Source organism: Egretta garzetta, unplaced genomic scaffold, assembly GCF_000687185.1.
Source record: "Egretta garzetta isolate BGI_Z169 unplaced genomic scaffold, ASM68718v1 scaffold64, whole genome shotgun sequence".
Taxonomy (NCBI): domain Eukaryota; kingdom Metazoa; phylum Chordata; class Aves; order Pelecaniformes; family Ardeidae; genus Egretta; species Egretta garzetta.
Genome location: NW_009259596.1, coordinates 1,849,710 through 1,877,650, shown reverse-complemented (window position 1 = coordinate 1,877,650; position 27,941 = coordinate 1,849,710). Strand labels below are relative to the sequence as shown.

Below are 27,941 nucleotides of genomic sequence, written 5' to 3'. Positions count from 1 at the left end.
AATATAAGTGATTTAAGGGGTGAGAGGATTGTTTATGTCATGACCAGGTAGCAACTTATCCCTCCTAGTTTTAAGTACAGCGGAGAAAGTTGAAGAAACAATTTAGCAAAATGATGTTGTCTCTCTTCATGTTATTTTACTACAATTTTCTCATTTCTAGAAACATTGAGATGCAATTTTGGAGGCTCTGGTGGAGGTAGATGTTGGATCCACATTTAGCGTCAGGGTAGTAAACCCAGGTGGGAAGGACTAGCTGTTTTGTTACCCTGGAGTTGGCAGTTCCAAGAGTGACAGAAAGTTTTCAGTTACTTCTTTTTTAAAGTATGCTGTGTGGGGGGAAGTTGTGACTGCATGGCAAAAATACCATTCAGGAAATGTGCATTAAATTTCTTTAATTTTGTCATTATTTTAATATAAATACATTAATAACACTTTTAGGCTAAATTCTAAGTGTGTGCTTAATGTACTTAATGCAAGCCTTATTATTAATTATTGGGACTTAAATTTGATGTGTAAAAAAATGCCAGTGCTTTTGTTTTTTAAAGACTATTTATTTGTAGCAACCGTTATGCTATATTTCTATGGCAGCCTTGTTTCCATGCTGCTATTTCTCAATATGGAATGGGGGATCAAAAGTCTATGCTTACTTTAAGTAGGGGGATTCCTAGGTGTTGCCGGCCCTGGCTTTTCTCTCTGTAGTTAGCCTCCCACCTTTATTTTAAAATCACTTGCAGACATATTATGCCTCTGGGAAAATATCAAGAAGATTCAAGGAGTTTAAATTCTGCAAGATCCAATAGGCCCCTCTAATGCCAATAGTACTAATTTTCTTGAGAAAGGGTATTACATATCTTTGGGTATTATATATCTTGGGGGATGATTTGGGAGAAATATATGCTACCTTGTGTTCATATTGGGATCAAGTAGAAACTTAGGACTTGAATTTAAAAGTTCAGCTCAAAATTTTAATTGTCTAGTTGCAGTCTGTTCTTTAACTATATTCACAAGTTACTCTTTATCCTTCAAGGCAAAGGGAAAGGGGAAAGGAGAGTTACTACACATGTTCACTGAAAGCTTTAAAAATAAAGACCACTGTTCAAAGATGAATCAGCATGAAGAGATATCAACATTTATTAAATATTTAATATTACAGGCCAGATGGAATTGGAACAGTATCTGTTGAAGAAAAAGAAAGGTTTGAGGAAATTAAGGACAGACTTTCCTCCCTTTTAGAAAACCAAATAAGCCATTTCAGGTGAGTGTATAATTTATTTAATTAATACTACTTTTTCTGGAAGAATTTTCTTACAATGTTCAATTTTGGTCTTGAACAAGTGAAGTGAAAATCAAATAGTCTACCTGCAAAGAATTTTTGAATATATTAAATGTGGAGTGATTTATTTACACGAGTGAGTATGCTTAAAATTTATTTGTATATCATGTGAGTTGTATTTTTCAATGGTAGAAAAGATCGTGCAAGAATATAGGCCTGGTTTTTGTCAGTCCTTTTAAACTTTAAGCTTTCTGTAACTCTAACTAAGAAAATTGTCTGAATGAAAATGACTGAGCCATAGCAATTTCTGGGTTGATCAGAAAAATCATATGAGTAGAGAACATCTTTAATAGCTGGCAGCTAAAACTTTTCTACACGTCTAATGTTGATTTCTTATTTTATGATATACTTAGCTTTCCTAAATAGCTAAGGTTCATCACCCTCAATAAAGTTTGTCATATATAAGGATCATCAATACCAGTGAAGATGTTTAGGGAAGGAGTACAAGAAACAGAGCACATTTGGGATCATATTTCCTTCTATTTTCTAGTAATTGATGGTTTATGAAGCTTAACATAAAAAAGGCATGTAGACCAGAAAATGTGTTAATCGCACTAAGCCAAGCTATCTGCCATCATTTTGTCAATTTCATCCTTTTTCAGAATATATTTATAAAAATTTTTTGTCTCCTATAACAACCAGTTCTACAGTTATATAGTGCCATGTGAAACAGCTTTCTTTTGTTTGGCAAGGTTGGCTAAGGTTTGTTGGATGCCCCTCTGGTTTGATGAGGTAAGCAGCTAGTATTCACTGGTATCTGTCATGTTCATAACTAGGCTTTTGGGGATTTTTTGAGTATAGAGGACATACCAGTCTTCACTTGGGACTTCACCTCTGTATTAAACTAAAGAGAGCTAGGATTCTCCTTGGAGGGTGTTCCTTTGGGGAAAAAAATGATGCTCCCTTCCTTTATTTCCTTTAAGGATTCTTCCCTGACACATTTCCTGTTTCCTGTCTTCCATGGGATTAAATAGCTCTTGCCAGAGAAGTGATACAGAGTGGCATAAGACAGAGTGCTTCCTACCGAGGTCTTGGAAAGGCAGGAGGAGAGGACTGACAAAGAACGTCATCTGCAGGGGGAAGGAAAACTTACTTCTGTGACAATCTTCTCATGCTTTCTACAAAAAAAAAAAAAAAATGAAGTCATATCAGAGCTAGAAGACTTCTGGCCTGTGACTGGCATACTTATGACTGTATCTGTCAAGTTTATAGTAGAAGCACAATCACTGTAATCTCCAATGAATATAAGTACTTTTACTCATATACAGTGCTGAGGTCAGTGAGAGTAGCTGTGGTCCAAAAAATACTGAAGCAACAGAAGCCTTCTGAATATGGACAGAGAGAGGATGGAAATGGGGGAACAAGAAGAGTGGCTAGGCATCTTTGGAAGAATTCTGTTCACCTTCAGGCCTTCACGTGCATGAGACTAGAAAATATATAATAATGTCTAAATATTTATTCGAATTGGAACAAATAAAGGTAAAACCCATCATGTCTGTTTATGTACACACTAGAGTATATTGATGAGCTTGGGCTATATCAGTGACCATAGGCTCTTTCTGCCTCAGTCTTGGTGGCTTTTGAGGGAATTCAAGTAATGTTAGAAACTCCTTGAGAGCAATTAAATGTGTCATTCAAAGATGAATGCTTCCATCCTGCAGGGGACTCTGAGGTTTAGGTTTCGTTTTTCAAGTTCTTAGCTTTTTCATAGTTCCCATGCTTGGAATTGAATATACATGTACTGAATTCTTTTTGCCTCTTCTCTTTTGCTACATTATTAAATTTTATTTTTTTATGATCACTACTACAGAGCACCTCTCCCACTCTGCACCTCTCAAACTATGTCCTGTTCACATTTGAGACCAAATTTTTTCTTGTGGGTCCTAAATTAGCTGACCAAGAAAGCAATTCAAAACTGTGTCCCAAAATATTATCATTGTATCTCATGCTAATGAGACATTGAACAAATGTACCTGTGTATAGTTGAAGTCTCTCACTATTTGCCATCAATTTTGCAGCTTCTCTAATCTCACTTAACATTTCCTAATCACTCTAGTTAAGGGGTCAGTGGTACAGACTTTCGAGGATCACCAGTGCTTTGGGATTTCTTCTGTAATATGTTGGAACTTTTCTAAGCTTTGCCTTCACTCCTCGCCTTTGCTTAGCATTACATGCACTGGGCAGCTCTCATTGTGGACAGTTTATCTGGAGTATATTTCTCTTCCTGCCTTTTTAGAGATGCACTGAACATTTGCTGTGTCCACCTAGGTCACTAGGTCACACCCATCTGAAAAGATGCTCTCCCATGCCTGTCAGCTAACCTGCAGCTTCCAGTTCTAATACTCCCCTATGGCCTTTTAAATTTTCATTTTCATTCCTATCAGCCTGGCTCCATTCATGACTAAGATGCAGTCTGCCCATCCCATGCCAGTGGCTCTCATCTGAAGAGTTTCCCAGTTCTTAAGGTACTTAAACCTTTCCTCTCTGTCATCTTACCTACCCACTGGGATCAGATCTCTGCCTGCCTCTCAGGCATCAAATGTGGAGGAGCCAGTATTTCAGAGAAAGCTGCTGCGAGGGTCTTGGGCTTTAACCACTTGCCTGGCTGTGTGAATTTTATCTCTGGAGTGTTCCTCCTACGTGTCCATATGTTGCTGGTACTAATGTAACCATGAGTGCTGCTCCTTCTCTATTCTCCCCTAGGTAATTTATATAAACATCTCCTGAGGTCCACTGCCTTTGTATCCAGGAACTAACTTACTGCTTGGTCCTCTTGGATGTCACAGACCCAATTGTCTGTATGTCTAATCATTGAATTGGCCGCTGTCACCATCTATGTCTCCCTATCCTTAAAGATCTCCTCTGCTGTGGGAGCATCTTTGGCACAGCCAGAGTGAGATCAGCTGATACGGGGGTTTTATCCAAGAGACTTAATTTCTCCTTTCCAGCAAGACGCTGCTTCCCTGCCTCCTCTGCAGCACAGAGGCATGATTGCTGAGTGTCCCTTTGGGCCTCTACTGTGAACATTTCCTTTTCTTTAAGCTGCTTATCTCAAGAAAACAACTCTTCTCTGCCAGAAGCTCCTTACCCCAGTTGCACACATGAGCGTGCTGCCCATGTTGTACTCATACCTGTTGTCTCTGCAGGAAACTGAGTAACCCTTGTTCTATGGTAGGACTTCTGTCTGCATCACAAACTTGAAACTGGTTGGGTTTTGGAAGCCTGTTATGTTACTTACTTTGCAGAACATACCTGGAAGGAAGTCTTTGATTGGAAAATATTAAATGTAGTCAAGAAATGAGTGACATTTATTCAAAAACTACCATTAGAGATTGATAGGAATAAACAGTTGGGATAAACAGTCAAGGGCTGTGGAAATATACTGAAAAATACCTGAAGATGAGTTCTGTTTTAAGATGACTTAATGCCTAAAGGTCATTAAATCTGCTTTGCTAATTTGTTAACCTGTCCCCCAAAATCATTAGCACTACAGTAAGAAAGAAACAAAATGAAGCAAAGCAAATATTGGAATTCTCACTGCAGGAAATCCTTTTTTGACCTCATTTACAGGGCTTTATTTTGACTAACACAAATGTATATCTAAAATTCAGTAGTCTGAATCCTTTTATCATTAGAAAAGATTTTACTATTGGAAAATATTAGAATATGAGGCTACCATTCTCAGTGAGTAATAATAAGAAAAACGTAATCTCAGCAAAGTAAAAAATCCTTTTCCAATTGGGGATATCCCAGAAAGATTTTATAGACAGGATTAAGAGAGGTTACAGTTTCCTGAGCATTATAGTCTCATTGAGCTGATATATTGGATCATTCAGTAGACAAAATGAAAAACAAAGATATGAATGGGATCTTTTTTTAATTTACAGAATTTTATAAGTATTAAGACAGAAGTGGTATGGTTTAAGTTGCAGCTGATAAAATTTAAGATAACATAAAATTCTTTTCCAAGCTATTTATAATATAATAGGAAAAATTATGGAATATCTGCAGGCATTTTTAATCCCATATATCTCTAGAAACCTAAATATCTGACATTTTATCCTTATCTGAATCCAATATTAAACCAAGATATACTATACAGAGTGCTACTTCACAGCTCCAGTAGCTGTCATGGCTACATGAGAAATAGTACCTCTTTCCAGGAAGATGACAATCAATCAAGCTCATCAGAGACCATTAAATATCCTTCATAGATGAGAAAGTGGAAGTGATGCTTTTTGCCTTTTATGTTTTTTCTGGATTTTAGGCCTGCGCTGCTGGTGGGCTGGTACTGCTGTACTATGTATATGCTCCATGGTAGACTACTGAAGAGGCCTTCTGCCTTCAGTGGTTCTTCGTGTTTGGGAGTCTTCTGCTAACATAATTTAATGCAAGTGGTGTACATTTACATCTCAAAGTAAATTCTTAACTTGGGTATTATAATTCTGATCATTTTCTTGTCCTCTTTTTTCTTTTCTTTTTTTTTTTTTTTTTACTTTTTAAGATACTGTTTCCCTTTCGGACGTCCTGAAGGAGCTTTAAAAGCCACACTTTCATTACTTGAAAGGGTAAGTTTGAGGACATATTTTAAATTTGGCTTGAGTACTAGGCCTGCATTTTTCTTTTGCATTCAGGCTACTGAAAGCAGGTTCATGTCTTCTCAGGTATTTTATTACTGGTTTTAATTGTTCACTGGGAGGTTTTTTTCTCAACGTCTTCCATAGAGGCAAACAGCTGTATCCTGTAGGACTTATTTATTGGACTTTCACTTCAAGCCAAGGACTCTCTGTTCCTTTATAATTTAACGATTACCCAGCATTACCTCTAAAGTAGTACAAGCCTACACTACCTTTCCTGTTTTCTGTGGGTTCTGTGCTGCTGATGTTGTCTGTGCTGGTATATAACATTAAAAAGCTTCTGTATAATCCAAATAATCTTCCATAAATGCATAATCTGAGTCAGTTTAAGAAGAAAAAGCTATATGCAGCCAAACTGACATGGGCAGCTATAAACATAAACTCTTGTTCAGCAAATCCTCTTGTGTTGACTGGAAGGGAGAAGACTTTGTAATGGTAAAAGCATCTCAGTCATCTCTGAGGGAAGAGAACTTTAAATTCCAGTAGAGATTCCATAGGAATTGTATCAGCAGGAGCCCAATGAAGCTGTGATTAAAAAAGAAAAATGCTTAGATCCCAGTAGCTTTGCCGAAATCTGAGAGGTCTTTTCCCGGGGAGTGTCAGTTGTTCTGTGCTGCAGAACGCTCCATGGATGGACTTGGAAAACCTCTGACATGTTCAAAAACACTTAGTGAGTCTGGGTATATATATGTTTTCTTTCACTTTCATCTCAGTGATTGTTGTGCTGTGTGGATTCCTTCGTGTTATATGAAAAAGCCGTTTCTTCTCACTGCTCCTGCTGTTACAAATGCTCATGTACCCTGTCTGGGGCTCGAGCAACACCATTGTCAGTCTTGACTGGGAATAAATGCGCATGCCTATACTTATGGATGCAGAACAGGTTAGAAATCTTTTATTTTACCTGTCTTCAAAAATTTTGAAATAAAATCAGATCCAGAATAAAAGTTTTTGAAAAGTGCATTTTCACTTGTTGATAACCCAGAAGTTATTTGTTAGAAAGAAGCAAGTTAACAAAGGTAGATATGTTGTATGTGTGCAAGTAATGAAGAAGTCTGCTTTGCAACAGTGTCTTCCTAATAGCTTCCCTGTTGCTGAACTTATTTCTTTTCTACCATATCCTTCCCCAGACCATATCTCTTGTTCCTCCCCTTTAACAGTAATTTTTAGATATGTTTTATAAGCTTGTCTGGGGATCCATTGGAGAAGTGTTTTTAAAAGGTTGTGAGTTATCTGAAATTTTATTATTTACATTAAATTGTAGTAAAAACATACTGAGTTTTGTTTACACCTACCTGTTGAAAGTTAATGGAGCACAAAATTAAAAATGAAAGTGAATTATTATCAATTTTTATTCCATTTTTTATAGTAATCCAGAGTATATAATGTTGCGTTCATATAAAGAGGTATATATTCTCAGTTTATCTGACTTGCAACAGATGATCCATTTTATCAAAGTCCAATATTTTTAAAATTAATACGCTTTTAAAACTGGCAAGTTTTGAAAAGCTTTATATGATCTTCTACTTGTCCATAATAAAATATTCCACCAGAAATTCAATGTTTTCCCTGCCTACTGTAAATGACTTTTTCGCAGCAAGGACACGCTGAATTTGAATGCCTTTATGAAGGAAGAAAAGCAAGTCGGTGTTAGCTAACTCTGAGGTGGTTGTTTACAATTTCGCCTTTACACTGTTGAACAGTTATGTGATGGTGCAAGTTTTCCACAGATGAGAACCAAGAAAATTTCCACACCCACATTTTTAGTTGGTGCCATGATCCAGCCCATCCATGGAACGCTCATGTTATAGTGGCCTTGGCATCACCCAAAGGAAGACTGACTGGCATGCTGCAAGATGCCAAACAGTAGGGGTATTGTATATAAATACCATGTAGGCAGCCAAACCAGGGTTGAACAGAAACCTTCAAAGACAAATGTCTAGTTCTACCAGCTGAAATAGTTCCTTTTTGATTCCTGCCTTTAATCATTATCAGATCTGTAGTAACTTTAGAATACTTTTATCCTTTTCCCTTGGGTTTTGGGTAATGAGTGTAACCAAGCGGTGTAATTGTCTCTGACACAGGTTTTAATGAAAGATATTGCCACTCCCATACCAGCAGAAGAGGTGAAGAAAGTGGTTAGAAAATGTCTGGAGAAGGCTGCCTTGATCAATTACACTCGACTTACAGAATATGCCAAAATAGAAGGTTAGTACAGCAATCAACTGCCAAAGTGGCTGTAAAAGCCAACAATGCCTATTAACTGAATATTCTGTGAGCAGCCTTTTCCCTTTCCTGAACAAACCCCTACCACAGCAAGGGGAAATGTCTCATTAAAATCTCAGCTGGTGAACTATGGAGCTTTTTCCTATTCATTGCTTTAATATGCCTCCTGGGACCCTGTTTGAATGGAAGACTAGGACTTCTTAATTTAAGTTGCCCTTTGTTCTTACTTTTGAGTTCTCCATGAATCTAAAAGGTTGTTTATGGGTTATTTTTTATTTCTCTAACTATTTCTAGTAATTCAACTACTGACAGGAAATTCTTTCCTTATCAACAGTAACAATACCTTGAAACTTGAAAACTCTGGGTTTAGATGCCTTTCTGATGTAAGGCAGACAGATAGATAAGTGTTATTTATTTTTGTTGTTGTGTTGTCAGATGTATAATAATAATCTGATTATTAAGACCTTAATTATATCCTGATTTCCTTAATGAACTAACAGGACAAAATACTAGAACTGGTGGTAAATAGCATTTTTTTCTGGAATTTGTGTATATTCTAGAACATATACCATGAAATTAACTGAAATTTTGCTCAAAAAATTAGGCTAGGATACACAATGTCATTATAATATTTGGAAACCTTATGTAGAACAAAAAAGAAACCGTAACAGACACGTCTTGTTAAGACACACCTGTTATTCTCCATAAAGTGCAGAAAGCTTGGGATGCACCTCTACAGATATATTCAGGAGTAGAAAAGTGTGTGTGCATCTATATAACTTTTGGAGGTAGAGTCAATTAACAGGAAAATATATGAAGATGAATTCTGCCTTTTAAAAGTCCCATTTTTATGCATAGTATTTTTTCCATAGCATGTATTTCTAGCAATACACTGGAAGAAATAGAGTTATCATAGCAACAAAATGAAGAAGCTTCATATGTTTAGCAATATTATAAAGCCAACTTTTTTTCCTTTTTCCATTTCTGCTCAAATTCCCTGAAAAACATGAGTTAACCAATCTCACAAGTGATTAACAAAAAACCCATCTCATCACTATAGCAACCAGTATTATATCATGGGAGTAACAACATGAAACCATCTTAGTAACCAGTTTATCATAATTAATTATGATATCATGTTGTGTTTGAGAAAGAAGGATGAATATTAAATCTATTCTGGAAAACGAAAAAGCAAAAATAATTGTTTTCCTTAGTTTTTATCTTTCTGTATTCAGGTATAAAAATAGAAATGTTTTTAAAAGATGACGAAAGCATGCAAAAGATACCTAGACTCACTGACACTAAATTAGATCGGAAAAGTTTTTTACAGTGATGTAAATACACCTTTGCCCAGTATTTTTAACTATATCCTAGAGAATTGTGGCAATTCCACTGCAAATAGCAAATTTTGCACTTTAAAATATGCACGCTGTTAACACTGCAGTACGCTGGAACAGCACATAAAGCCACCATCCAACCCATGGCATATTCTGATGTGTAAATGTATTTTTGGATTATTGTCTTTTGATTGAAATACAACTGGATTTCTGTAAGTAGTTTTACACTCATGTTACTGTAAACCCAAAGCACAGTAGATAATTGCATATAGAAGTCTAGTACCTCAATGAGAAATAGGTTGAGTACTTTTCTGAGAATAGAGTTCTATTTGAAAGTGAAGGGCTCCAGCATCATAACATCAGAAAATTAACCACATTGGTTTCCAGTAGCAATGAGGCCTACACTGGTCTCTTTCTATACTCTGGTCGTTACAAACACCCTACATTTTTACCAGTATAAATGTCATCGTTTTCAGCAATAAGTTCCATTCTGCTTCTTTAGGTTTATGGGAGTATTGTTGTATCCATGCACTGAAATGTTCTCCTCTTGAAAGTAATTCATGTTAGTGTTTGCATTAATTGCTTACTCCTCAAATTGCATACAGAAAGCATATAGTAGTTTTCTTTATAACATTACTGATGTCCTTATATGTAGCTGTCATGCATGTGGGGGATTTTTGTCCTATTCTTTGGATATTTCTTCAGTGAACAACATCATATCAATCCATAAAAATGCAACTATTGCATGATAATATCAGCTATAGACCAACAGTAACGACCTAAAAAGTAGAGGTGCAAAGAGGGCTCCAACAAAACAATATTCTTATATTCTTTTACTATTTATGTTTCTGAATTCCCAGGCACAGTATGGATGCAAACTCAGCCTGTGAGCCTGAAATAGAGACTATACGGAACTCTTAAATAAAAATACACTATCTAGACATAGACACCATTTGTCTCTCAGCTGACAAAGCCCATCACTTGGATGAGCGGACTGTCAGGACTCTCACTGCTATACTCAAGATTTTAAGATTGTAACTCCTTATTTTGTATTTAGTCTACTCCAATGAAATTACAATAGTTACATTTCTGTAATGATGTTTTTCTTCTCTCTTTTTTTGGTTTTTTTTTTACATTTAGCAACAGCAGAAAAGGACTCAGGTGATTACTATTTGTGTGCATGTCTGCATGTGGTACAGATGTAGTGTGTTGTGTCTGTTGTTTTATCATTTTTCTTGATTTCAACAATACCAAGATATTGACCAGAACAGGTGTGAACATTAAAATTAATATTGATGTAGTATAGTCCATGCATTCTTCAATTACACTGATACTTAATGATAATGTGCATATTTATTAGGAATGTAGATAATTTTATTATTTGGAATATGATGCAATTGTCGTTTCTGTGAAAGAGGTATAACTAAGTGATGCAGAAAAGTTTGGCTGTTAAATTCAAAATCAGTCTATGTATTTAAAGAAATGTTATTTCATAGTCACCAGCAAAAATGGTATCCTTTTTTTAGTGGTCTGCTGGATTTATTGAAAAAGATCTTTATAGGAAAACTAATTCCATAAAGCTGGTTTTACATTTCTCTGATATGGCTTTGTTTAGTGATGTTTAGTTTCCTAGTTACAGAAGAGTTGTGGGAGGATGGTGGTTCTTTGTGTTCCTAATTTCATGAAGCTGATATGTTGTATATTCTCCATTAGTGCAGAGAGGTTTTTTGAATGCTTATATCCAAATATTTAACAGGATAATCATAAAAAGAGCATAGGTGAAGTAGTATTTGTGGCTGAGTAGTATTGGCTGCATAAAAGTATGAGGGATTGTGCATTATGCATACCTTGAAACAGTTGCACGCACTACTTTGTCTTACCTTTTTTAAAGACGTACACACAGACCCGACGGAAGCCTGATCATGATGCTTTGTGGGGTTTCCACAAATATCAACCACAGTTATGGGAAGGGGCATTGAGTTGGCAGCTTTCTCAGAATGAAATCATTTTCCATCTGGAAAGACAGAGTGGGGTGATGACTCTAAAGGTTGCATGAAAACAGTTCAAACTGGAGTTCCTTGCCAATGAGGGGCTTGAAGGGGAAATGACAGTCCATTTTTGGAGGAACAGCTTCTTTAGCCAGTAAACAAGCAAAAAATACTAGCAAATTATAAAAACTACTTTTTCTAAAGGCAGTGTTCATAACTGAAGATTCAAAAAATTCCATTGGTTCCCAAAACTTCCATTGGTTTTCATGTGAAAGCTTTAAATGCCCTGGAAACAGAAAAGCTCTGTTTGATATTGTTAAAAAGGAGAGCAGATAATGAGTTGGTGGTACAGGCATTCATGCCACTGCCTGTTAGAATGAGTTGATACGAGCTCGTGTTGATCAGATAATCTCCTGACCCCCTCTGATCAACAGGGAGAGGTTCATTAATCAGGTGACTCAGAGCACTTGGAGGCTCCTTCAACAATTTCTCTGTGAACGGACCTATCTCACGCCATCAAATACAATGCACCCTAGGAAAGTTTCCCTACTAGGTAAGATACCTAAAGCTAGATAGCACAAATATTCCAGTTAGTATTTTTACACCTGTAGGTATTGAAGAAAATACGTCTTCAAATTAGAAATTTAGAAAAATGTCAAAACTAATCTGTGAAATGAGAAAACTAATTTTAGAGTTTGTGTCCTTTGACCTTTGCGCTCTAAAACCTCAGCTGTGTACTTTTATGTAATGTGCAGCTCAAGTACAAATCTTCTTGCTTGCTACTATTTTATCTCAGGCTCCTATGTCAGAAATACAGACCATTAAGCGCAGATAACATACAGTTACAAGCACAGGGAGAAAAAAAAAAGAGACTGTACCTGATTTCATTCATTTTACATCAGGTTTATGCACGCTTTGAAAGAAATTATTGCTATGTTCTTAGGATAGTAAAGCTGTCCCTTAACTGACCTGGCAAATACCTATATTAGAGAATGGATGAGAGGAAAGCCTATCACATACAGTGAGTAAATGGAGATTCACTGTGTGAGTTAGATGAAGCTAGAGGTTTATAGGCTGTGTTTATCATTTAATTGCTTAATTGAATTCCACTTCTGACTAAAAATGCAGCTGATAATTAATCAGACCACTCAGAAAAATTACTTTTATCGAGAGGAGTAAATAGACTGTGTTCGACTAGAATTTTGTGTCCCATTGAACCCATTTCTCTGATGCAAAAGATGAAACAGCTGAAAGGAATCCCAGTAAAATTATATTTTAGCCTGGCTAACAGGGCCAAATCCTGCTCCTGTTGGTCGCTAGCTAAACCCCTACAGATTTCATCATAAACTTAATGCACCATATGCTTAGCCCTAATACCATGTATTGCATTGTCGTGGAAAATAAGGAAAAACTAATTCCTGATAACTATTTTTTTACCCTTTAACTTGTGCACCAAATACTGTACACAGAATCTTGAATTGCAGGAGTGTCCTTGTTAGGTAATACAGAGGTGAACATGCAAATTCTTCTTGTTGCAAGAATCCTTTTTCAGCAGCGTGGTTGCCAGGTTCCCAGGTCTATTCCCCAAGTGCTCTCATTTTCACAGTCTCAATTGAACAAGACTCTGAATGCTTTCCCAGAAGACGGTGGTTACTTTCTTAATGGCAGACACAGTGGTATAAGCAGCACTTGCATCAACAGGATTTGTTTGCAGTCAGGATGACATTTTATTTAGCACTCCCATGTCATTATACTATTATGAATATAGAACAGCTTTTTTCAATAAAAATTACATTTGCAATGACAATTATACAGGGTTCAGCATGACATTCCTTACGATATGTACAGCTGAAATTGTCATTGAGTAGCTAATCTGTTCAGTCAGTGTAATTGCCATTATGGGGAGAACAGCAGCAAACCTGCTATTATAATTTTGAACTATGTCTAAGAACTCTCATGTAATGCCCTTGTAGTTTGCAGCAAGGGTTTATAATTTGTCAAGGAGATGATCACAGCATCAATATGTGAAAATCTCTTTTTAAGTACAAACCATTTTCATTTCAGCCCATGCTGCCTTTGAGACTTTGCTACCTGAAAGTACTTTTTAGATCATTTTGTGTATGGCGTATTTTCCTGTCTTATTCGGTATTAAACTTGAGTTAGCTTTTCCTATAGGTAATGTTGAACATAACTGGACCCGCTAGATGCTGAGGCCAGAGACAGATAGCATTCTTCGGATGCATTTTGTATAGCTTCCAGTGAACAGCTTATAGAAATTTGCATGCCTCCCTCGCCTGTTTTGTCTCCTTCAAAAAAGATGGCCTTCCTTATATACAGAATTCATGGTTTTACTTGTATTTTATACACATCCATTAACACACACAAAGAGTAATAAAATACTTCATTTATTCCTTCTCAGAAATGAATGGTTTTCCCCATTTAAATTTATTTGAAATCTGAATGGCTGAGGAGTAATGGACTCTGCTAGCGCTGCTGTCGTTGCCTAAGAGAAGTGATAGAAACTTACATGTAAATACATTTTTCAGCACAAGGACATTACTTTGCTGTGGAGAAAAAAAGTGGTAAATGGCTGTGAAGCGAACAGGGCAGTATCTGTCATTGTCTGTAGATATTAATTTCTATATGTCTATAATAGACAGATTGTACAGATTTGAATTATTAGGTAGTAGTCTTCTAACTCATTATTTTTAAAAGTCCGTAGTAACTGAATATACCAGACTCCTTCTGCCAATCAGTTTCATAAAAGGAATGAGAAACATTTCTATTAAAATCAGAGCAAATAGTTACTGTGTAGTGTGCAATTGCTCAAAGACAAATCACAGTTGTCATCCCAATATTTCTTTCTATCAGACAGACTGCCAAAGGCTGAATAACTGTTAACTCTGTACAACAGAAGGTCAGGAGCAACTCAACAGTTTGCTGTTTTTTAAAGGACATTGATCATTAACATACTCATTACATACAAGTTTCTAAAGGAAGGGTAGTATGTAAATGCCCCCAAGGCTCAGAAGGATCTATCCGACTTAAAAAGAAGAACACTAGAAACATTATTGAAATTGAGAAGGCAAGTGGAGAGAGTCATTGTACCTGGAGAGGACTTGATTAAAGCTCTCCATACATGTTCATTTCACTGAACAAACAAAACTGAATGAGCTGCACAGCGGCACAGCGCCTTCTTGGTCTCTGTTGTGCAGCCAAACTGAAAGAAGAGGATATGGGCAAATATCCCTGATTTCAATTTTGGAGTGGAGGTCTGGAAAAGGACCCCTGGATTGTTAGGTCCGCGTCCTGATACCTCCTTTGTAAAGGTACCCACATCCTGTCTTTAAGAGCTGGGCTGAGTCAGTCTTGGTCACTGCTCTTCCCCTTTTCCACCCCCTGCTTCACCCACGTGAAGGCAATTTCAAGTCCTCTTTGCTCTATAGGTGTAGGAAACACAGTCAAATTAGTTCCTAGTTTTTAGCATGTTAACCTCGTCCTATATCCCTAATGAAGGAGGGATAGTTCCCTCCTTCATTAGCATTTCATCATCTCCGGTTCCTCCCCACCCTATGATGCATTTTTAGACAATTGTTTTACACTTAGACATCATAACCTTGTCTCAGAGTTTTAGCCTCCTGCTCATTTGTATCATCTAGGAGCCTTTCTCTATTAGACTTTGCATTCCACCTTCTTGAACATTGCTGTCCAGAACTGTGCAGTCATCCCCATGAGATGCCTTACACAGTATTAGCAGTACTATTATACCAGAAATGCTTAAGCTAATATACTCAAGGAACACTTGTCTTTTCATGTCTATATCACGTTTGTGTCACACAGCCATTCTGTGAAAAGTTAATTCAACCCGGGCTTCAGAGTTTTGATCATTCCAGCTGATGAGCTCCCAGTTTAAAGCAAATGTTTATTGCTGTTCATGTGGCAAAATGTATTGCCCTCCATCTTAAAGTATTAAATTTTGTTCCTCTCTCTCATTCTTCGGTATTATCTTGTTAGTGCATTTTGACCCTGCTGTCTATTGCCAGTGTTTTACAACATTGTCATTTGTGCACTCCTAATATTTATTCTGAAGTCATTGGTGAAAATATTAAGGAAGCTCAGCCCTAAGATGGATCTTCAAGGATTCCTCAAGAAACCTTTCTCTGCTCTTTCTCGATGCTACCCAGGGCCTTTCTCTTGAGGCAGCTTCTCTGTCCATCACATAGTTTCTTTTTTAATCCTCATTTTCTTCAGCTTAACTGGTAGTTTTCCTGGGAGGCACAGTATCAAATGCTTTAGCAAAGTCAGAATAGATGAGATCTACTGAATTTCTGTTTTAAGAAAATATCCTATCAAGAAAAGCTACTGCACAAGTCTAGCGTGACGTACCTTTGCAAATCTGTGTTACATTTTATTCTGTTTTCTGTTCATTTTATGTCCTCAATTAGTCATTTCTTCAAAATTTGTTTTAAAGTTAATAATTGTCAACATCACTTTTCCCTCCTCCTTACCTACCAGCTTTAGATTTGCTATTGTCATCTTTCAGTAACTCCCTGAAATTTAGACTCTTAAAATACTAGATTTTTTAAAACCACTTGTTACTAAGTCTGCACTTTCAAGTGCCAGTTTTCTCTCAGCCCAGGGTGTCAGTTATTCAGGTTCCTTCATTATGGAGCTCTTCAGTTTGCCATGCTTGTTACCTCTGAGTTTTATTCCACAGGAACAGAAAGTGCTGAGAACATTAGAGACATTAGAAGTGAGGGAAAGGAAGAAAATACCAACTGCTAGTATCTGTATTGCCAAAACTACAATATAAAGAATCATAAATTAGGTGCCATTGATCAGTAATTAAAAATGGAGATTTCTTTCAATCTCTGCCTTTTTTATTTTGCTTTTACCTCTTCAAATTCATTGTTTCATTTCTTTTTTTCAAGCTTCACATGAGTTCAAAGAGTTCCTTTTTCAAAAAAAAAACCTGATTGTCCCATGAAGGTAATTCCATTGAATACTATGATAAATTTTAAAAACCAAAAACATTGTAGTGTGACCCGCTTTATAAAACAATATAGACTTACTACAGGTCTTATAATCTCTCTGTACATAGGTGATAATGGTAGTTAATTTTAATTTTTTTTTTGTCCCTAGAATTTAGAATCCTACTGAATTCTTAGAAAGCAGTTACGGAAAGATTGGTTTCAACTTCATTGTTAAATTCCATTATTTATTTAAGGCTAAAAATTTTTTTTTCATCGGAAGAATATAGGATGTCCTCCCAGATGTTCAGTCCTTACTTTTTCATGCAGAATTAATTCTGTGAGAATTTCCAAGAAAATTCACCACAGTCAAAGTGAAATTATCTGTGGGTGGATAATCCCAGTTGCAGATTAACTGTGGACAGTCAGTTCAGGTCTAGTATCGTACTAGCTCCAGTTTATTGATGTTTGCACTGCTTTTGATACAAGTCTAGAAGCAATCTTGCTGGTTTCACATGTCAGAAAGTCTGAATTAATGAGCCCTACTGGAGCAGAGTTGGCTCCATACAGCTCAAATTATGATGTATCTATATTATCAAATTATATTGTAGCTCATTTAGGCTCCATGCACTACAATTGGATTTGGAAAGAAACACGTAAGATTTAGGTCCCTCTGCACAATATCCAAACAGGCAATATTCCTTCAGAAACTCCCAAACTTGCTCAGACCACGCACTGCTGTGTGTGCAGTGCATCCTGGAAGGAGTTTGACAGCCAGCAGTCATCGCGTTATCTATCTGCCCTCCTGTAGGTCTGATTTTGGCACATGCATAGAAATGAATTAGCTGATGGCCAGACATCTCCATTAGAAGACATCTTGCCCTTTCTTCAGGCTTGAATGCTGGTAGTGCTAACGTTATGTAGCACAACGGCTGAGTGCTGCCAGCGACCAGTGCAACGGTGCTGATAAAAATTAAAACAAATGCCGATTGTCTTACATGAAGGATCAAAATGCAAACTGGATGTCCTGTTGTAGAATGGCATAAAATGAGCTTGACCAGCTCCTAAGCCGCAGAAGTCTCCAGCCCCATCTAGCTGGCTGGATGAGGAGGTACCTGTAGGCCCACCAGGGCTGTGAACCTGGGGTCTCTCTCAGAGTCCTTGGCCGTGGAGGGGTGTGATGATCCAAGGGAGCAGCCATTCTCAGTTGTCACACAACTACTTGCCTTTTTCCCAATATCCCTGCCATTGGTCTGTGGGAGATCGTCTGGCCTGGAGACAGGTTGGCTCTCCTGAGTGTCTTGGTCTGGATATGCTTGTCTGAAGAAAAGGAGGAAGGATGAAATACTGGATAGGGAAAACCAGTAAGGGCTACGTGCTGTGCCACGGGGGGAAGACTGGCAGGCCAGAGGCAGGTACCTCCCAGCTGCACTGTACTCATGCCCGAGGAGGAGAATAACCTCTTTAACCAGCAGATTCCTGTGCAAATGCCAATCAGAAATTAAACACACACCTTTAACAGCTTCCATGCCAGGGAGAAAAAGCAAGAGGTGAATTGTACATTTATCTTCAAGGATAAATTCCCTTCTGGAAAGCAAGCTTAAGTTAGGTTTTAGCCATTCTAATGGGCTCAAGGAAGGAGGAACGGGGAGAAGTTCCCTGACCTGTGTGACACAGGAGGTCAGACTTCTGGCCCTAGGCTCTATCACTCTGTGAAGCAGTTAGCTTTTCATTTCAGTAGCATTTTAGTCAGTTAACTTAGCTCATTTAACAATATTTTCTTGGTACCTGTGTGACTCACTGATAATGCATACTTGAGAAAGCATCCATTATTTGCAAAGCCTGGCTTGCTTTTTCATTTTGGCAGAATGTGAAGCTGAAAACAGATGATTGATGGCTTTTTCTGTTTATTTTCTAGAAGATGTCAAGCAGCATATTTACTGACTCGACTCCTGCTGCAACTTGTTAGTTTGAGCAGTGTAAACACATCTTAACAACCCTTAGTAATTGTGGGGAGAAAGGCATCGTGAATATAATGAAAACTGACAGCACTGATTTCCATTCCTGCAATGTTTTTACGCTTATAAAGACAAGTACAGTATTTTGTTCAGATGTTTTGGAGGTTCTAAAACTTCCAAATAACAGTTTATTGGTACTGATATTTCAAATATACTACCTGTTTGCTAAAAAAAAAAATGTTAATATTTAGTTCTTTTTCTCTCAAATTACTTTGTGGCCCCTTGTTTATGCACCCGTGTAAATGGTGATTATCCGTAACACATATTTGCTAGATTTTGGAAAGAGAAAGGTCATTAATTACAGAGAAAAAAGACTAGCTGATGTGGTAACTTTCAGATGAAAATGGAAGCTTTAGATAAAGCCTAAGCAAAATGTAGAGAAGCATATACCACCCAAATGAAATTGCATGTCTTGATTTATTCTGTGAATAAGTACAAGACAACAAAATTAGAGAGATTTGTCCAAGGATGCAGAGTGAGTGCAATTATCTGCCACTTTTGTCAATAAATCTTATAGGAAAATAATTATTTTTAAAATGTTATCAAAAGCTGTATGAAGCATCAAGAGTAATTTGCATGGTTTTAGCAAGTAGTAGATAGTACTGCAGTAAACTAGTAAATAGCATGGGGAGTTTCATGGAAACTTGAAACTGGAATTCACTGAGCCTAATCTGTCCCACATTTTTAGTCATTCCTTCCATGAAATGTCATTCAGAAACTTGCCATACTCACCTCAAAGAGAAATGTACAGGTTTTATCCTCTTTTTCCTCCTAAACACACTAATCTTATTGAAAAAAAGTATTCCTGAACATTAGTCCTATAATGACTGAAATCCTTGCAAATTCTGGCTTAAATAATTTATCATGACTCATTTATTTTTATGCGAGCATCATCCCTGATCATAAGTAGGTCTTCTCCTTCCCAAGTGTTCCCACTGTGGGAACACTTTTGATCCCTTCTTTCATCCTTTATTTTATTAGGCTTATTATGTCTTTCAAACAAACAAACACACAAACAAAACCAGACTCTTCATTCAGTGCCATTTCTGATTGAAGTTAATCACTTCAACACAGGTGACCAGAGCTGCCATGATCAATGGAATTCGTACTTCCTTGAGACCATGTTTCTCTTCATCATGATCTCATCGCAGTGGTGGTTCAGGATGATCTTACAGTTAGATAGTAAATCTATGGTCTTGCTCCTACTCTCCCTACTGATAATGATGTCCATTCAATAGCCATTTTTAGGCTATCTTGAGCTTAGTCCAAGTGTGCAGTAAGTGACCTTAGTCCAATGCAAAAATGCAACATCAAATTCAACATAACTATTAGAACTACTTTCTTGCTAATTTAGAGGAGCCCTTCTAGGATATGATTTTTAAATAGTTTACAGCCTATTTGGTTTCATTAGGAATGAATGCAATTATGCATGCAATTATTTTGTTTACTTGGTTAGTGGTAAGGTCTATGAAGATCAGGCTGAATTTTTAGTAAAATTATTTGTTTATGCTGAGATCAAATGTGTCAGTCATACTCTGTATTAATATCACTGATTTATTCCTAAGACTCATTAACATCAGTGATACTGATGGTGATGTATCAGCTGTATGAACAGTACTTGCTGGATATTCAGGGAGGGGAGGACACTGAGCAGTAGAGGAAACAGAAGTTTCATTCCAGGATAAGCGTAGAAACCACTGTTTAAGTCTGAATCCAATAGTAGTCTTTATGGTATAATCTAAAGAATAGGGGCTGGGCCAATCCTTTCTAATCTCACTTGACATAATACATTAATCTGGTTGTGGTTATATTTATATAATGGTTCTACAGTATCAAATTTGCAAATTCAGTACAGTATTAATAACCATGATCTTGACATCGTGAATGTGGTTTTGGTTCCTGGTGCATATTTTGTGCTTGGTCCATGTTCATACAATAACTCCTTCTTGAGTTAGATTGTGGGTTTGGAAATCATATTATTTAAACATAGAATCATAGAATCTTTTGGTTGGAAAAGACCTTTAAGATCTTAAAGTCCAACTGTACCTGTCCACTACTAAACCATATCCCTAAGCACCTTGTCTACCCGGCTTTTAAATACCTCCAGGGATGGGGACTCCACCACTTCCCTGGGCAGCCCATTCCAGTGTTTGACAACCCTTTCAGGGAAGAAATTTTTCCTCATGTCCAATCTAAACCTCCCCCGGTGCAGTTTGAGGCCATTTCCCCTCATCCTATTACTTGTTACCTGAGAGAAGAAACCAACACCCACCTCACTACAGCCTCATTTCAGGCAGGTGTAGAGGGCAATAAGGTCTCTCCTCAGCCTCCTTTTCTCCAGGCAAAACAACCCCAGTTCCCTCAGCTGCTCCTCATCAGACTCGTGCTCCAGACCCCTCACCAGCTTTGTTGCCCTTCTCTGGATGTGCTCCAGCAACGCAACATCTTTCTTGTAGTGAGGGGCCCAAAACTGGACGTGGTATTCGCGGTGCGGCCTCACCAGCGCCAAGTACAGGGGCACGATCACTTCCCTGCTCCTGCTTGTGACGCTATTCCTGATACATGCCAGGATGCCCTTGTCCTTCTGCTAATGTGGTCTATTTTAATAAGATTTGAATTTTTTTTTAATTGCTTCATTAACTAATTTGCCCACTTTTGTTTTTACATGAAGATAATGTGGTTTTGTAGTCGCCTTTAAGTAGATGTTTGCTGGAGGTTCTAATCCAATGTTTCTTCAAAAATTGCATTAAAGCAGTATTTCATCAAGGCACTGTGCATCAGAGTGTTAGTCTTGAAGAACTGGACAAGGTCACCTGCCTTTGAGATGTCTGAAAAGTTGTTTTGACTTGCCAGAAATGTTAAGTGTTAAAAATACTTAGGGCATGCAGTTTGATATTCTTACTGACACCAAAAAGGTTATGTCAGTTTTTTAATTAATCTGCTAATGTTCTATGCCATGATGAATACAAAAAGTGGGAAAGAAATAGCAGCAGCATTTTCTGTGTGTGAAGATGTGTATTCATGTGGTTTGCTATTCTTGTGATCCATGAATGTGCACAGAAAATGAGAAAATAGGCTTCCTGAGACCCTCACTTACCTTGTGTTATCAGCTTCATAAATCCTCTGCAAACCTGGTTAATGTAACCATACTTTATATGTGATTGTTTTGTACAGAATCATTTCCATCCCATGGTTTACGCTTAGGGACAAGAGCTTTGTTAGCTAAAGCAGCTCAGATAGCTAATACTGAAGTTATTCCTAATGATACAAATTAAGTAGCTGCACAAATTACTTTCACTGATTAAAATACAATTGTAAAGAATTTCAGTTTGTCTCTTCCCTTACCTCACATGACTCTTCCTGGGATCTAGTCCTATGATTTTATTTTTTTTTACCTGAAAACTAAACTGAGTTTAATTCCCCTGTAAGAGTTTTAGTTAGTTTTGTTTTACCTTTGTTGTTTGCTGTCCTTTTGAAGCCTTCTTTGTAGAATGAGTGATCTTCATGCCATTTGTAACTTTTACATTTGTCCCTGTTTTCTTTTATGTGGAGTTGTAGGTTTGTGTCAATTCTGTTATAACTTCTTTATTTTATAGTGCTACTTTTCACTATGGTACTGAAAAGAATGCAGACTCACTCTTGCTGCTGAAGAGCAGGTAGAAAATTAGTTATTTGATTAAGTAGTTACTAGAAATTAGTTATTTGAATGATTATTGTACTTTTCTTTTAAATACGCCTAACATGTAGTGTCTTATTTAGATTAAACATTCGGAATTTTTGACGGCTGCAAAATGCGTGAATCTTGCTGATGACAGTAATGAGTCATCTAGCGAGAATGGCATTGTACTGACGGTACAATAACAAAAAAGGTCTGTAGTGTCTGCTGTCTTTGTACACCTGACCTCGAAGAGAATTAGAACTTGCTCATTGCAGAAGTTGAGCATCTAATACGTTGATGTACCTGTTAGTTCTTGCATATTAGATTAGATAATGTTTATAAAGATCAGTGATTCTTTTGTGAATTCAATATTTTCTCTTCCTAGTGATCTGGAAATTCAGCTGCATTTACTTGTATTAAAGGATCATCCTTAACATGTGAAATTGTTTATACTTCTGACTTTGTACCATTCCTATTCCTTTCTGGCATCTTTTTCTCTCAGTATTGAATCTTACTTCTAACTAAAGCAATTTTGATTTGTATTTTATATTTTTCTAGAGACCATGAACCAAGCAACACCTGCTAGAAAACTGGAAGAGGTTCTTCACCTTGCAGAACTCTGTATCGAAGTATTGCAGCAAAATGAAGAACATCATTCCGAGGTGAGGCCGTAACTGCATTTGCTGTAGAGAACGGTTTCTTCCTAGATGTTTTCTCCCCTGATGCGAAGCAATTCTGTCAAGAAACATTTTAGCTTTACTTTCTGACATATGTTTAAGGCAGTTCACATTTACAGAGGAATAAGAGACTTGAAGCTGATGAAAAGTGAAGTGAAATAAAACTCTACTTGAATTTGCTTGAATGAACTGTAGGTTTAGAATTTAAAATTAAAGAGCATAAAATAGAGAAAGTGTCTTTGTGCTGGAGGTGGTGAAATGGTATGGAAAACATTCATAGCCTTATACAGTTGTTCCTTCCAACTTTTCACCTCTCATTCAAAATAGAAAGAAAATATAATTGAATGGTAGTTTTCATCATGCTGTATAGATCTTGATTTTAACATAAAAGCAGTGATGGGTATAGTAATCACATCCACATTGCTTTTCTGTTGATTGGAAAAGTACTGCTTTTAAACTTGCATTTTTTAAAATGGCATTATAAGGTAGAAGAAATAAAATAGAACCATTTGATGTTTCTTACCCTCAAGTCTTTTGCTTCATAATACAGAAACCATAATATTTAGAATATTTAGAATTATAACACCTTTTATAGCAAGGGATTGCAAAAATAAACTTGACCAGGTACACACAATTGTATATATTACTAACATTTAATTAATAAATATAGTTTTCTAAGGTTCAGGAAATTGTTTTAAAAACGTTATCAAAAAAATTCAATAAATATTTTTGAGGAAAATATGCAAAGGGATAAACATGATTTAGTGTATATATAGTTATAAATATGATCATTCAAAACATCTGGTTTTATGTCACACTATGGAATCTAGTTTTTAGCTTACATCTGTCATGTGTGAACTTGTTATAGATGTTTTATCTTACACTGAAGAAACAGCTGTTTCAATGATTTGAAATTAATTCCCTGGAGGTCCTGTTCTATGCTACTGTTGCCGCTCTGTTACTCTGTAATGATTACTTAATAAAATGTATATGTTGTTTCTTTGTCTTTTGAGGCCCTGCATTACTGTAAGAATATTAGACTTCTGTGGAAAAGAACACAGAAGAAACAGATCAAATGATACATGTATGGTTAAACATCTCTGCTCAAAGAGTACTTCCCCTACGACTTATTTGCAGTCAGAGATGTGGTATTTTTTGGAAGGGTAAATATATTGCATGTACCTTCAGAAAAGTCAGTTCAGCAGAAGTTTTCAATCTAATCTAAGACAGCTTGAAAAGAATAAAGATAATTATAAGATTATTTTCGCCTTCCTTCATTCACGTAATAAATGTTAGATTTTACTGAAATTTATAGAGCATGCAGAATTTCAATGCTAAAATATATCTGAGAACAAGATCACAAAATTATACATTCCATACTCAAAACTGAAGATTAAGTAGGGTGACTTCACATCTTAATGTTATGTAAATGTTCAGTGTTTGATGGTGCAGTTGAAGAAAAGGATCAGTAATCTCTAAAATAGTATATCACATTTTTTAATACTAGATTTTTTTTGTTTTTAATTCATAACACTTCCTAATTTCTGGGATTCCCAAAGGGAAGAGAGGTATGTGATTCCTAATGAACTAAGCATTATTTTTCACCGTTTATAGCATGGAACTGTGCATTGAATGTGTAACATAAGTTGTGCTGATGATTTCTGGTGTTGTATTGCCACATTTGTGTGTCCTAGAATCTAAGAACTTCAGGCTTCCTTTAATCCTGTCAATGGTTTTGTTCTCTTAGAATGTGTGTGACCGATTGCTAATTGCCTTTAGCCTGGTTTCATATTATCCGTAATGCCTGAACAGCTATCTTAGCTGTAGTATTTGTTCTTCTATTCTTCTTCCTCGCTGCCTAAGCAATGATGGGTAGTTCCTGAGAGGGTCAGAAGAATTTCTGTCTGGGTTCAAAGTGTCATTTGCAAAGGGGAAGAAGATGGAAAGAAAACGTGCTGGTTTTCTGGTCTTAGTTTTGCTTTGTTTGTTTTGAGTTTTTGTTAATATTTTCTGAAAAGAGTTTTGCTTGCCTAAAAGGGACACCTGCCAATGCCTGCATACATTTCTTCTTTCTTTATTTCTTTGCATTTAGTTATTTTCCAGGGTAAGGAGTCTGCTCCTTTGATGACCTCCCATTTAAACAGGATTTAATAGTGAAAAACTTCTTCCAGTTTGAGGAAAAAGACTCCATTTCAAAGTCTTGCCAAAATTTTTGAAGACTCATCTGTCCTTTTCACTATGGTGCCAATCGGCGTCCTTCAGTCCTGACACTGCAGCACACAAAGTACTTTGCAGTAATAGCAGTAACAGCGGAGGATGCTCAGCATTTCTTTAAAACCTCTTGCCACTTCATCTTTTCTCCAGTTGCCCTGTGTCAAAAAGAATTACAGGCAGTCATCAGAAAGTCGAGGATGCAAAAACGTATTTGTAGACCACTTCTCTGAAGTTGTTTTTCAGGCCTGGGTACATAATTCTACATTACCCAGGACCTGCATTACAGAATTGCAAGTGAGCATTTCTGTGACTTTATCTGAAGTCGTGGCAGCTCAGCACTTGTATTGATCAAGCTACATATGTCCCATGCCGGTAACTCAGAAATATTCAAAACAAGATATTAAAAATGCAGGGCATAAGTTCGAAAACAAAGGCATTTTCTTATCTAGCATGTGTAGGTATTTCTCACTGTCAGATGTTTTCGTGAACTCCGAGCTAAACACTCTCAGCAGTATGTGATATTCATCCTATTTCGTAAGCTCACTTCACCGTCATCTTTAACTCCAGGATCATACGGCTCCCTCTGATCCCATACTCAGCTTCAGTACTGACCTTTCAAAGCCTAGATTTAAGTGACAGTAAAAAAGTACAAGAGTTATATGTGAAACATTCCATAATGTGGAGCTGGCTTTACTTGCTGACACACTATTTTTCACAGATTTCTTCTCTTGTGTTAAGCTAGGATTACCTAAGAATCTAAATTTTTAGCAAAGAAAACTGTGTATTCCAACATGCTGTTAAGTTACTGAAAATTTAATATAGGCATTAGTGAATTGCTAAAGATGTATTTACAGCATTTATGGAAGGAAAACCGGATGCCTTCCTCAAGAGAAGCCGACATATTTAAGGCAAAAATAGGAATTAAAAAGCACTCTGTAACTATTAAAAAACCCCTTAGGCCTCAAGGGGTCATTAAACTCATCTCTTCTGATTAACAAATGAGTGCAAAATGTATTCACAAGAATTATTTGACAAATAAATTAATCTGATTACTTATAGCCTTAGATTTGAATGAAATAAATAAGAAGCATATATAGTATTTTTTCAAGGCCGAGGCCTTCATTCTTTACTTCAGTTTCTGCCAAAAAGAGTCGCAGGGATTTATACTCCTTTTTTGATTTTTTGTGTTACTTTTTTATTCTGATTATATCATCTTTCCTAACATAATCTACTTGATTTCTTACATTTTTGATGAGAGGTTTTATAAAGTATTTTCACATTTTTCACTTGGCTTGTTCATCCTCCCCAAATGAGATAGGACATGAAGTGACATATCCAAATGTACTTTGCCATAGATACAACACATCTCTTTGCTTTATGACTCGTGTTTAGTAATTGTATTTTGTCATGTTTGCAGGCATTCGCTTGGTGGCCAGAATTATTGGCTGAGCATGCAGAGAAGTTTTTGTCTCTTTATTCTGTTGATATGGATTCAGCACTTGAGGCACAGCCGCAGGACTCCTGGGACAGCTTCCCACTTTTCCAGCTGCTGAATAACGCCCTCAGAAATGACAGTAAGATCTTAAGTTTTTTACTTATTGTGTGCAAAAGGTTTTTCAATGTGCCCACACCTTAGAAATGTATTTCTAATTAATATAATTCTCAAAATAAAAGTGGCAGTGCCCATGTTTATGGTATACTCCATTTCTTGGTGCTCCATTTCTTGGAAGTTGAGCAGTTTCTCTCTACCCTTGCACCATTTCAGTCCTTATTCTGGCTATCCTTTAACCATTCGGTATCACAAATTGCTCAGTTTTAAATCAATGATGTACAAGCAGCATAATATGTATTTAGTATTTCATGTTTAATCTATGCTGCTTAAATGAAATTGTAGTTAATACTTCCTTATAAGTCCTCATGTAAACTACTTTCAGACTAGTCATAAATGTATTGTAGGCTTAGTGTGAATGGGGTGAGATACACACAACAAATCAAATAACAAAGTTATTTTCACTTGGTGTATTGCTGTATTATTTGAGTTGGAGAACAAAATTTGAGATAGCTATGTTATCTTGCTTTTATTCATCTTTGAAGAGCTAATTATTTTTTTTTATAACAGTTAAGTGATCCCCTAGGCCAGTTTTGTGTAAAAGGGATTTAAATAATGGAATTAAGGAAATAACAACAACAAAAAAATTATTAGATGCTATTTCAAAAACATTGAATTGCACCTTATTTTGCAGACAGTTAAGTGATCCCCTAGGCCAGTTTTGTGTAAAATAATGGAATTAAGGAAATAACAACAAAAAAAAAATTATTAGATGCTATTTTAAAAACATTGAATTGCACCTTATTTTGCAGGCGAGTAATTTCTGCTAACACTGTAAGGCATCGTAAAGAAAAAACATCTCTCTACTACATTTTTTATGATTACTCATGTTCTATTTTTTATAAATGAGAAAACGACCCACTACTTTTTTAATTATTTTGGAGATACGAATGCTATTTTTATTCAATGATTCAAGTTATTCCAAAACTGGATTTTTTTATTATAAATACAAGGTATCATTTTTAACTCTTCCTGGAAAAATCATTTCATTTCTGTGGAAATTCAGTAGCTTTTAAGAATTTTTGCTCCTTGTATGGAAACTGCTTGACTGAAAGAACAGAAAATGGTATTCAAGAGCTTTTCTCCAAGGTTACACATATTGCAACCTATATTATTTATCACTGTATTATTGTTAACCTTAGCTGCCAAGTGTTTATTGAAATGCACAGGTCATCTCAGTATAGTACCTGTTGGCCACAGTACCATATCATGAAACGGAGCAACTAGCAAATGTACAATTCACTGTAATACGATGGATGATGAACTTCATGGAGGGA

The 27,941-nt window shown here is 36.5% G+C and overlaps 1 protein-coding gene across 2 annotated transcripts in view; it reads left to right on the top strand.

Annotated features, from left to right (window-relative positions):
* CADPS2 (calcium dependent secretion activator 2) overlaps nucleotides 1-27,941 on the top strand; it is a 260,700-nt gene that overhangs the window by 171,299 nt on the left and 61,460 nt on the right. For both annotated transcript variants that reach the window (XM_035893700.1, XM_035893699.1), the window contains 7 exons: nucleotides 1,154-1,255; nucleotides 5,838-5,901; nucleotides 8,052-8,175; nucleotides 10,671-10,691; nucleotides 22,723-22,826; nucleotides 24,401-24,409; nucleotides 26,473-26,629. In XM_035893700.1, coding sequence (XP_035749593.1) covers nucleotides 1,154-1,255; nucleotides 5,838-5,901; nucleotides 8,052-8,175; nucleotides 10,671-10,691; nucleotides 22,723-22,826; nucleotides 24,401-24,409; nucleotides 26,473-26,629 — 581 coding nt within the window. The remainder of the gene's footprint in view (nucleotides 1-1,153; nucleotides 1,256-5,837; nucleotides 5,902-8,051; nucleotides 8,176-10,670; nucleotides 10,692-22,722; nucleotides 22,827-24,400; nucleotides 24,410-26,472; nucleotides 26,630-27,941) is intronic.